General features: G+C 40.3%; 1 protein-coding gene across 1 annotated transcript in view; it reads left to right on the forward strand.

The window, feature by feature from the left end:
* Window positions 1-10,924, forward strand: part of LOC143808307 (mast cell carboxypeptidase A-like) — a 91,968-nt gene extending 81,044 nt beyond the window's left edge. Inside the window, exons 8-11 of the mRNA XM_077290825.1 lie at window positions 2,122-2,212; window positions 3,491-3,693; window positions 6,421-6,505; window positions 10,560-10,924. Of these exons, the coding sequence (XP_077146940.1) occupies window positions 2,122-2,212; window positions 3,491-3,693; window positions 6,421-6,505; window positions 10,560-10,747 (567 nt within the window). The 3' untranslated portion in view covers window positions 10,748-10,924. The remainder of the gene's footprint in view (window positions 1-2,121; window positions 2,213-3,490; window positions 3,694-6,420; window positions 6,506-10,559) is intronic.
* The last annotated feature ends 821 nt before the right edge of the window (window positions 10,925-11,745 follow it).

Genomic DNA, 11,745 nt, shown 5'->3' on the forward strand with positions numbered 1-11,745 from the left:
ATATCCAGGGTTGCTAGCAGATATTGTGGTTTCCAGACAATAGTATTTAGAACTTGTAGAACGTGCCCTGTGTCCTTCAAATATGCCGGGATGAGCGGCATGCACTTTTGCAGATGAGTATCCACATATCGGGATAGATTCGCCGTCAGGCTGTCTATACCGGAAATGATAGGTCTTCCCGGTGGTTTTGTTGTGCTCTTGTGTAACTTTGGTATATGATAGAACACTGCTATGCTGGGGTTCTCCTTATACATAAACTGGTATTTTCTTTTTTAACTTACATAAAAAACACTCATCAAGGGCAGGGAGAAATATCGGGAAGAATCGGCAGGTACCAACCAGATGGGAATACGACAATTGAGAAAGCATACACCCAAAAAGAGCATCCAATCATTTCCAGCAGCAACTGCAAACTGCAAAGTCAGCACACCATCTCCATCAAGCCAGGAAGTAAAACTCACAGGCAAGGATGACAAGGGCTGGCCAGATTTTATAGCAGGAGAGAACAAGCAGATCAGGAGCATCTGTAAGATGGAGCTGCATGACTCCAATCAGCATACAAAGAGTCATTAGCCTCTTCAGCCTCAAAGGAAACAAAGTCAGTTTAATATGAGGATCAAAACACTCAGGCTAAATGGAAGACCTGCAATTCCCAATTCGTAATGATTGCCTAACTCCAAATCTCCCAGGAGGATGTGTCACACTCGTGACAATGACACTAATAAGGGGTGAAAGCTCATGCCCCCAGGGAAGACTCTGAAGAAATGACAGTTGGACTACAGCAGAGATTTCACAAACTGTGCTCCAACAGCAAATGTGAATATCTCTGTAATGGAGTGTCACAGTGCAAAACAGAAAAGAGCGGTGGCGTTCAGGGATTTTTACAAGTTTAACATATTTTTTGGGGGGAGGAAGTGACATGTCCTCTTCAATATGTTTATTCTTTAAAACTTATTATGCTTATTCTATTTAACCTGGCATGGATGTTGAGAATTCAAAAAACTTCTACTCAATTCTTTGGAGCAAGTTCTGGGTGCTCTTTAATGAAACCCTATAGAATATTAAGCATGACCCAAATGTAAATCACGACAACAATAGATAAAAGCCATTATGGACTCCACAAATAATTATCAGAGAGCTGCGAGGTAACACCTGTAAGTGCAGCTAGTCCATTAGATCTAGTAATGAAATATAAAACTCAGAATACACCTGTAGACAAAATGGTGTGAATACGAGGAGCCCGTGAAAGACCCTCATGGCTTCGTCATGAGGGAAATATACATGTATCAAACAGGGCATTAAATACTGTAAGGGGACATTCCAACCAGAACTAATGAGCACACTTCTTCCAAGATGCCACTTCACAGTAGAAAAAAAGTACAATTTCCTGTGATCAGATATGGGTCAGTGTGATTTACATTACACCAACACATACCACCATGGTGACGTAAACACACAAGCGGACTCCTTCCACTGTGTGAAGAACACATGTGCAGTGTGCCCTCCTGCTAGGTAAGTACATAATAAGTGCAACTCTGGATTCAGAATTACAGGCAAGGGAACAAAATGAAGTACATGTACACAAAAAGAAAGTCCATTGGTTTCGCTTTTTCCATGGATATAGATTTGAAAATGCAATAAATACATTCATCCAATAATAGATCTCTAACAGATTTAATTATTGCAATAATTTCCAAAAATGCAAATGCCAAATATCAACAAAGTTGCAAATATAGAAGATATACCATACAGTACTGTGCTAAATTATTATGCGGGTGTGGAAAAAATGCTCCAATATAAGAATACTTTAAAAAATAGAAGACTAAAATAGGGGACTGCCTCCCAAATGGCAATTACAATTAGGCTTAACTTGACATATAATTCTGAAATCACTGCCATGAGCATCAAGAACATGTATCCTACCCATACATTAATCTGAAACTCAAGATTCAACTGATCAATTGACATATATGGAAGCAATTTTAAAAAAAAACTCATGTGCTACACAATGTACTTTCAATACATCTGTACAAATTAAAATGTCCTCTTCGACTTTTTAATAACATTCATTCCAAGTTATTTCAGACATTGGGCAATGCTCATATTTTATAATGACTGCAGGATCGTATTTGGAGGAAGAATCGTGCTCCAACACCCGTTGATAAATGTATTGGCACAGATCTTAACAGAAATTTCAATGTATCATGGAATGGTGAGTTGCAGATAAATCAGTAATGAAAACTTGACCCGCATACCTGTTTATTGCATATCATAGTAAAAATTGATAAACCTGATAAATATTGTGGCAAATGAATGCCGTACTTTATTCTTTTCATAAATGTCTTAAAGAATATGAGATGACCACTAAAGGGAACCCTGTCAGTACAATTTTACCATTGAAACTAGTGGTATGACTGTGTAGCTCATGACAATAAAAGTGATAATAATAATAATAATAATAATAATTTTTATTTATATAGCACCAACATATTCCGCAGTGATACCTGTTTTATAGTTATCCAATGTAACAGTGCTGAGAAACCAAGCTTTTGACGCCACATGCAAATTAGCTAACAAGTGCATATGGGGTGTCAATAAAATGAATGGACCAATACTCCCAAATAGTCTTTATGGGCTACTTTGCTTGTGGCCTCAAAGTTTTATTCCTCAGCATTGAAACATTGAATTACAAGAAAAGTAGTATCATTTTTATTGTACTAGAACATACAGAGCTACTGTCACGACTCAGCTTTCGGGTGACCCGGGACAAGCGGCTCCTTCACTGTCCCTAACACTAGCTCGCCTTATTCCGCTGGACACTTATGAAGGTGAAGATGCCAGGGCCGCCATCCTTGTCTTATCTCCTGAATTAGGCCACCCTCTGTTCTCTTCGCCCACCCAGGGAAGAGGGGCGCTACTGTGCACCGCAGTACACCAACCCGACGAACAAAGCAATACAAACTAGGGTAAACAGAAAATACCAAGCTTACAAATATTCACTCACATAACCAAAGTAAGAAGAGGGAAGGGTATTATCACACTTACAAACCATGCTACAGTCACAGATAACTCCTCCAAAACTCTGCCTCAAATAAACACCTCTCCTCCAAGCCATGCAGCAAAAGCTAGGTCTGACAAGGATTAAAATCAGAACCCAGTTTATAAAGGTTATGGGAGTGGTTAACTGAACTCAGCAGAAAGCTCATACTCCCAGAGTTCCCAACATTGCTGAATAACCCCTGTTCTGCCAAAATAAATAAGCACCATTTAAAAAGAAATAGAAGTGTTTCTTTTCAGTGCAGGAGTAGAAGCAATCAGACGCTGAAGTCTTCTGCATCATCATAGTTGCAGTAACCCCATGACAGCTACTATTAGTTTCAATAATAAAATAATTGTCCTGATAGGTTCCCTATAATACTAATCAGAAAATCTTAGAGCAGAAATGTACAGTTATACAAAAACAACAGTCATAAGCATTTTTCTCGTGCAGGTATTGGCTTTGATGATGAGCCATGTAGTGAAGGCTATGCTGGAACTGCTCCCGAATCTGCGCCTGAAATAAAAGCTCTTACTGCATATATTCGTGAAAATCTTCAATCATTGAAAAGTTACATAAGTTTTCACTCATTCTCACAATTATTATTATATCCCTTTGGATATAAAGAAGAAATGCCACCAAATCATGAAAAACTGGTAGGTCCAAATCTGGGACTGGTGAGCTATGTATGCACTATCTCATTGCAAAGTCATTTACAGCAACAGATTATTATCATCCGTGTGCATCCAGCTTTCTCTGTTAGCAAATGCTTGTATTCCTTATATTACAAGACTTCTGGAGCATGACTTTTTCCTCTGTTATTCCTCCTGGAAATTTATGAATAAATGAACAGTGGGGTAGTACCCTTGTTAATAACACAGCTTTGACACTAGAGTGGAATGCAAATTACTTTGAGCAGCACAAGTATTTCATGGGGTAATGAACATTTACTTTAAAAAAAAAACTTTCGCAAATGAGGCTACTCCACTTTTTTCTTGCTAACTGGACTACTATCATTTATTATTCAATGAATACAAACTACTGGTTAAAGGAAATACAGTTGTTAGAACTCACAGCAATCAGTTGAGATCTCTGTGGGCGTCTGGATGTAAGTGATCATTTCACTTGCAGTGCCTTCACAGGAGAGCTACAGCATCCCATGGAATCTGTTGAAAAGTATGGCCCATTTAGAAGAGCCAATCGGAAAATTGATTGTAGGAATCCTTATGCCCAATTATCAGCCTGTGAAAGATGGGGGTATATAGTGGCAGAATACTATCCTGAAGGTTGTGTAGCTGTAACAGAACACCTGGCTCAGCAGGGGAGCCTAGCTCCTTTGCTTCAAAGAAGGATTGCACCCCCCACACACACCAAATTGAATCCCCCATAGATCCAAACCATGCAATCTAACTGCTTTGTTCAGATGCCTCAGATTTTATAAGAATATGGGCTTACCGCAGGTACAAGCCACATGACGGTTACATTTTCGAGATCTCTGGAACAGGCAGAATGCCTTCCAGGGTCTCAATCAGTTCTAGCAACCCACAGAGGGGAGATATGTAGAATGGCTAGTAGGAACCACATAGCAAAGATGTGTTTAGTCTCTACATATAGCAGGGGACTACTCATCATTATTAGCAGTACATCTCCCCATGCAAACATGTGCTGCTGGTAACATGAAACTATATGTGGACAGAACAACCATATTTGCAATCAATTTCACTGTTAATGGTTCATAGACATGTGTAAAAAAAAAAAGACCTTCAGCCAGCTGTAACAGCCTGTATTGGCCTGTCTTAATGGGCCATAATGGACATCCAACTTTCTGCTCTTGCTTATAGATGGGGAGCTTAATATTCTGAGTATAAAAAAAGGAATCCCTCTTATAGATAAAACGGATCTTTAAAAAACTTCATTATACTTAATCTTTAATATGCCCTCAATTCAAAAAATGTCTGCGGAGCCTGATGTTAGCCTTTTCGGGCCAGCCCTCCCATTTTATCCCCACAAAGTTAGCTTTCAAAAGATAATTAATAGTGATGAGCAAGTATACTCGTTGCTCGGATTTTCACGAGCACGCTTGGGTGGTCTCCAAGTATTTGTGACTGCTCGGAGATTTAGTTTTCCTTGCCGCAGCTGCATGATTTGTGGCTACTAGACAGCTTGATTACATGTGGGGATTCCCTAGCAACCAGACAACCCCCACATGTGCTCAGGCTGGCTAGCTGCTGTAAATCATGCAGTTGTGTCAACAAAAACTAAATCTCCGAGCAGTTACAAATACTCGGAGACCACCCGATAATTAATAATTAACACAGTTACAACATTGAACTCTTCCTATAGGTAGTTAATACTTACAAGCACTCACCGACCTCTGCTTCACAGGAGTTTTCCTACCAGTAACTAGTCTTCCTTTCCACTCCATGTAAGTCTGCTGATCATCTGTCCTGCTAAGGCTGGTTTCACATTTGCGGTTGCATGCATTCGCCCGTGTTTGCTTACGCATGGGTATTTTCACAGTCTGCGGCTGACACACCATGTTAGAATTTTTGTGGTGGCAAATTTCCGCCGCCATACGCATGCAGACGCTTGCGGAAGGAGAGCGTCAAATAAACGCATTACAGTCTATGGGAACGCATAGGAAAGCAAGTACATGCGTTTGGTTTACGCTTGCACAAGGGTCTATATACAGAAATCCCATGAGCCATGCCCATTGGGCGTGGCTTGCTTCAAGGAAATTGTCCTTGAAAATGTTTTTCCTATCAAACGCATGCGCATAAAGAACGCGAACGCATGCAAACGTGTGCAAACGTTGTGTTTTTTATCCGCCATGCGTAAGTTGATGCGGATAAAAAATGCAGCGTTATCATGCTATCATGCGTTTGCATGCGTTTTGCCATGCGTTTGGGGTTGCATACAAAATGCTGAAGACTCAACTGCAAATGTGAACAGTGTACAAATGATCAAAACTATCATTAAAACACTTCTTACGTTAAAATCTAGTGGTGCACTCATCACATATGGGTTTCGTTGTCACTGTCTTCTTCTGAGGAATCTGCATGAATCAGAAGAATTTACACTTTATGGAAAGAACGCAATAGAAGACAAATGACAGTGATCTCCTGTAGATCATCTCCCCTGTGAAGTAGGGTTGGTGAATGTTCAATGTAATACCCTTACTGGATATATTTTTAAAGTTTATCTCACAAGAGTATCACCGCTGTCTATGACAATCAATCATGGATAGGGAAGTGCTGATGATCCACCTTCAATAGACAATGCCATTTGCCTAAAATTAAGGGATTTCTCTGCCTTCTGCTGCACCCATAGCTTGCCAATAGCATGTATATGCTTCTTCATATTTTATGTTATTTCTTTTACAGGAACAAGTAGCAAAGTCTGCAGTGAAAGAACTTAGCAGTTTATACAACACCACCTACACATACGGACCCATCTACACCACAATCTGTAAGTTTGTGTCTTTAACAGATATGAAAAATAAAAGTCATTTACATTTGTCACATATCCCAGGTTACAATTTTAATGGGAGACTGGACAAGTCAAGGATCAAATTTTCACATTTTATGACTTGCTGTTGACTGTAAGTGATTTGTCCATAAACATGCTCTGACAGTGGAATTTTCTTATTGGTTGTGCAAAAATCACATGCACTCCATTGCACATGATTTTTGACTATGTCAAAAGCCATGTAACAACTGCGTCACAACCGCACCATTTCACCACCCACGTACAGTAGGGAAAAAAAGTATTTAGCCGCCAATTGTGCAAGTTCTCCCACTTAAAAAGATGTGAGAGGCCTGTAATTGACATCATAGGTAGACCACAACTATAAGAGTCAAAATGAGAGAACAAATCCAGAAAATCACCTTGTCTGATTAGTCAAGATTTATTTTGCAAATTATGGTAGAAAATAAGCATTTGGTCACCTAAAAATGTGCACGTTTCTGGCTCTCAGAGACCTGTAACTTCTTCTTTAAGAGGCTCCTCTGTCCTCCACTTATTACCTGTATTAATGGGGCACCTGTTTGAACTTGTTATCAGTATAAAAGGCACCTGTCCGTAACCTCAAACAGTCACACTCCAAACTCCACTAGGGTGAAGACCAAATAGCTGTCAAAGGACACCAGAAACAAAATTGTAGCCCTGCACCAGGCTGGGAAGACTGAATCTGCAATAGGCAAGCAGCTTGGTATGATGAAATCAACTGTGGGAGCAATAATAAGAAAATGGAAGACATACAAGACCACTAATCATCTCACACGATCTGGGGCTCCACACAACATCTCACCCCGTGGGGTCAAAATGATCACAAGAACGGTGAGCAAAAATCCTAGAACCACACGGGAGACTTAGTGAATTACCTGCATAGAGCTGGGACCACCATAGCAAAGGCTACCATCAGTAACACACTAAGCCACCAGGGACTCAGATCCTGCAGTGCCAGACGTGTCCCCCTGCTTAAGTCCGTACCTGTCCGGGCCGGTCTGAAGTTTGCTAGAGAGCATTCGGATTATCCAGAAGAGTATTGGAAGAAAGTCATATGATCTGATGAAACAAAAGCAGAACTGTTTGGTGGAAACAAAACTCATCGTGTTTGGAGGAGACAATGCTGAGTTGCATCCAAAGAACACCATACCTACTGTGAAGCATGGGGGTGCCAACATCATGCTTTGGGGCTGTTTCTCTGCAAAATGACCAGGACAACTGATCCGTGTGCATGAAGAATGAAGGGGCCATGCATCGTCAGATTTTGAGTACAAACCTCCTTCCATCAGCAAGGGTGTTGAAGATAAAAGGTGGATGGGTCTTTCAGCATGAAAATGATCCCAAGCACACTGCCAGGGCAACGAAGGAGTAGCTTCCTAAGAAGCATTTGAAGGTCCTGGATTGGTCTATCCAGTCTCCAGATCTCAACCCCATAGAAAACCTTTGGAGGGAGTTGAAAGTCTGTGTTGCCCAGCGACAGGCCCAAAACATCACTGCTCTAGAGGAGATCTGCATGGAGGAATGGGCCAACATACCACCAACAGTGTGTGCCAACCTTATGAAGACTTACAGAAAATGTTTGACCTCTGTCATTGCCAACAAAGGATATATTCCAAAATATTGAGATTAACTTTTGTTAACACCTTCATGACCCCAGCTTTTTTCGGTTTTGCGTTTAAGTTTTTCGCTCCCCTTCTTCCCAGAGCCATAACTTTTTATTTTTCCATCAATATGCCCATGTGAGGGCTTATTTTTTGTGGGACAAGTTGTACTTTTGAACAACATCATTGGTTTTTGCATGTCATGTACTAGAAAACAGGAACAAAAATGTAATCCCACACTTGTTTTTTGTTTGGCTTTTTTGCTAGATTCACTAAATGCTAAAACTGACCTGCCATTATGATTCTCCAGGTCATTCCAAGTTCATAGACACCAAATATGTCTAGGTTATTTTTTATCTAAATGGTAAAAAAAATTCCAAACTTTGTTTAAAAAAAAAAAATGCAATTTTCCAATACCTGTAGCGTCTCCATTTTTTGTGATCTGGGGCTGGGTGAGGGCTTATTTTTTGTGTGCTGAGCTGACATTTTTAATGATACCAGGTTGGTGCAGATACATTCTTTTGATTGCCTGTTATTGAATTTTAATGCAATGTCGCGGTGACCAAAAAAACGTAATTCTGGAATTTCAAGTATTTTTCTCGCTATGCCATTTAGTGATAAGGTTAATACTTTCTTTTTATTGATAGATCAGGTGATTCTGAATGCGGCAATACCAAATATGTGTACATTTTATTTTTTTATTGTTTTATTTTGAATGGGGAGAAAGGGGGGATGATTTATTATAATAATAATAATAATAATTTTTATTTATATAGCGCCAACATATTTCGCAGCGCTTTACAAATTATAGAGGGGACTTGTACAGACAATAAACATTACAGCATAACAGAAATCACAGTTCAAAACAGATACCAGTAGGAATGAGGGCCCTGCTCGCAAGCTTACAACCTATGAGGAAAAGGGGAGACACGAGAGGTGGATGGTAACAATTGCTTTCATTGTTCGGACCAGCCATAGTGTAAGGCTCGGGTGTTCATGTAAAGCTGCATGAACCAGTTAACAGCCTAAGTATGTAGCAGTACAGACACAGAGGCTATTGACTGCATAAAGTGTATGAGAACACGATGCGAGGAACCTGATAATGTTTTTTTTTTCTTTAATAGGCCACACAGGGATAGTTAGGTTAATGTGTTGAGGCGGTAGGCCAGTCTGAACAAATGCGTTTTTAGGGCACGCTTAAAACTGTGAGGATTGGGGATTAATCGTATTAACCTAGGTAGTGCATTCCAAAGAATCAGCGCAGCACGTGTAAAGTCTTGGAGACGGGAATGGGAGGTTCTGATTATTGAGGATGCTAACCTGAGGTCATTAGCGGAGCGGAGGGCTTTTTTTTTTCATATTTTTTAAAACATTTTTTTTACTTTTGCCATGCTTCAATAGCCTCCATGGGAGACTAGAAGCTGGCACAACTTGATTGGCTCTGCTATGTAGGAGAGATGCATAGATCGCTCCTATGTAGCTGAATTACTGCATGGCTATGAGCGCCGACCACAGGGTGGCGCTCACAGCAATCCGGCATCAACTCCCATAGAGGTCTCCAATAGACCTCTGGTTGTCATGCCGATGCATCGCTGACCCCGATCACGTGACGGGGGTCAGCGATGCGCTCATTTTTGGCCCTATGGCCGGAAGCGCTAGTTAAATGCCGCTGTCAGTGTTTGACAGCGGCATTTAACTAGTTAATAGCTGCAGGTGGATGGCGATTCCACCTGCCGCTATTGCGGGCACATGTCAGCTGTACAAAACAGCTGAAATGTCCCAGCTTTGATGCGGGCTCCAGCAGTGAGCGGGGGTTCTGACCTCCGACGGGATAGAAAGGGGTTAATGACCAAATACTTCTTTTCCACCATAATTTGCTAAATAAATCTTGCAAAATCAGACAAGGTAATTTTCTGGATTTTTTTCTTATTTTGACTCTCATAGTTGTGGTCTACCTATGATGTTAATTACAGGCCTCTCTCATCTTTTTAAGTGGGAGAACTTTTACAATTGGTGGCTGACTACTTTTTTCCCCACTGTATTTAATGGATGTATTGCATCTTATGACTGTCATGCAGTAGCATCTGTTACCAATAGGCTACCTAGAAAAAAAAATCTTTCCTCCCAGTACACATTTATAGTAAACTTTTGTAATGCGACAGCATAATTTACTACATTATTCCATACCTTTTCTGTGGCAAACAGATCTACACCAGCTGCACAGAGATAACAGAAAAACACTCTTGTCCTGCCACATGGACACATTGGGAAACGGCCATTATATGTAACTTTGCTTATTTTAGTGAAATTAAATACACCGTTTGGTTTGAGAAAACATTTTAATGCGAAAGTTGCATGTCTCTAGGTATATATATTTAATTGTTATTAACTACCGTAATCATATCTGTTTCCAGATCCAGCGTGTGGCTCTTCTATTGACTGGTCTTATGACGAAGGCATTGAGTACTCATTTGGATTTGAGCTGCGTGATGAAGGTCAATATGCTTTTCTGCTTCCAGAACATGACATAGAACCAACCTGCAAGGAGACCATGTTGGCTGTGAGAAACATAGCTAGCTATCTCATTGAGCGAGATATTTAAGATTCTGCACGATGCAAGAAGGCGCATCGCTTCATTTTCCGCATCACTGTAAAGCTTTCACTTTTTATTCACTTTGATTCAAAACTTATAAGATAAACATTTTATTATTTTTTATGCAGTACTATGATCTCAGAATAATTACCTTCAATAAAGTTCCTTTGCTTCTTTTGCTCCAAAGTCATAGCCTTTCCATTGCAATATTTTCAGTGTATGAAATATCTTATCTTTGTATTACAGCCCAATGCTTTTTAAAGGTTTTCTCAGAGATTTCAGAGTTATAATTTCTAATGTGCGCTTCATAAAATGTAAAGTCACTTAGCAATCTGATGTGTGCATTATATGTGTTTTCTCAAAAAGTTATCCCCTTTACAAATACAAACGGAGATAACTTATTAATATCCAGACTGCCATCAATCCCAAGAACGCGGTTCTGCAGAGTCTACCTGAATGAAGAGGATGGCGAGCATGTGCACCTCTATTCATTGTCTATGAGACAGCTAGATATATCCAGGGAATGCGCTCAGTTTTCTTCAGTAGTCCCATAAACAGTGACCACAGTGGTGAGTGTATGTGCATCCTACCGTACATGTCATTCAGATGAGATCTGTAGAGACTAGTAATGAGAGAATATTTAAATGTTCGGTTCGGATTATGTTCGCCGAATTTGCAATATTCGCCAATTAACTCGTCGAATATTCAATGAACATAACCGAACGCCATTCACCTCAATGGAAGACAAAAAAAAACCATGCACAATACCTTATAATGGCCCAAAATGCTGCCAAAGCACATCAAATGAGGGACAGACAAAAGGAAAGTGGCCTCAATTCACCCACAGTGCAGATTTTAGCGTGGCATTGCAGCAATCAGCCAGGCATGAGGTATCGGGGTCTGGGACAGCATTTACAGCTTTCAATTGAACATCACAGCAAGACAAGGTGGGTGAGGGATCGGTGTGGGGCCCCTTTGCTAGGTGCCCTGATACCACATGCAACACC

Source organism: Ranitomeya variabilis, chromosome 2 (assembly GCF_051348905.1).
Source record: "Ranitomeya variabilis isolate aRanVar5 chromosome 2, aRanVar5.hap1, whole genome shotgun sequence".
Taxonomy (NCBI): domain Eukaryota; kingdom Metazoa; phylum Chordata; class Amphibia; order Anura; family Dendrobatidae; genus Ranitomeya; species Ranitomeya variabilis.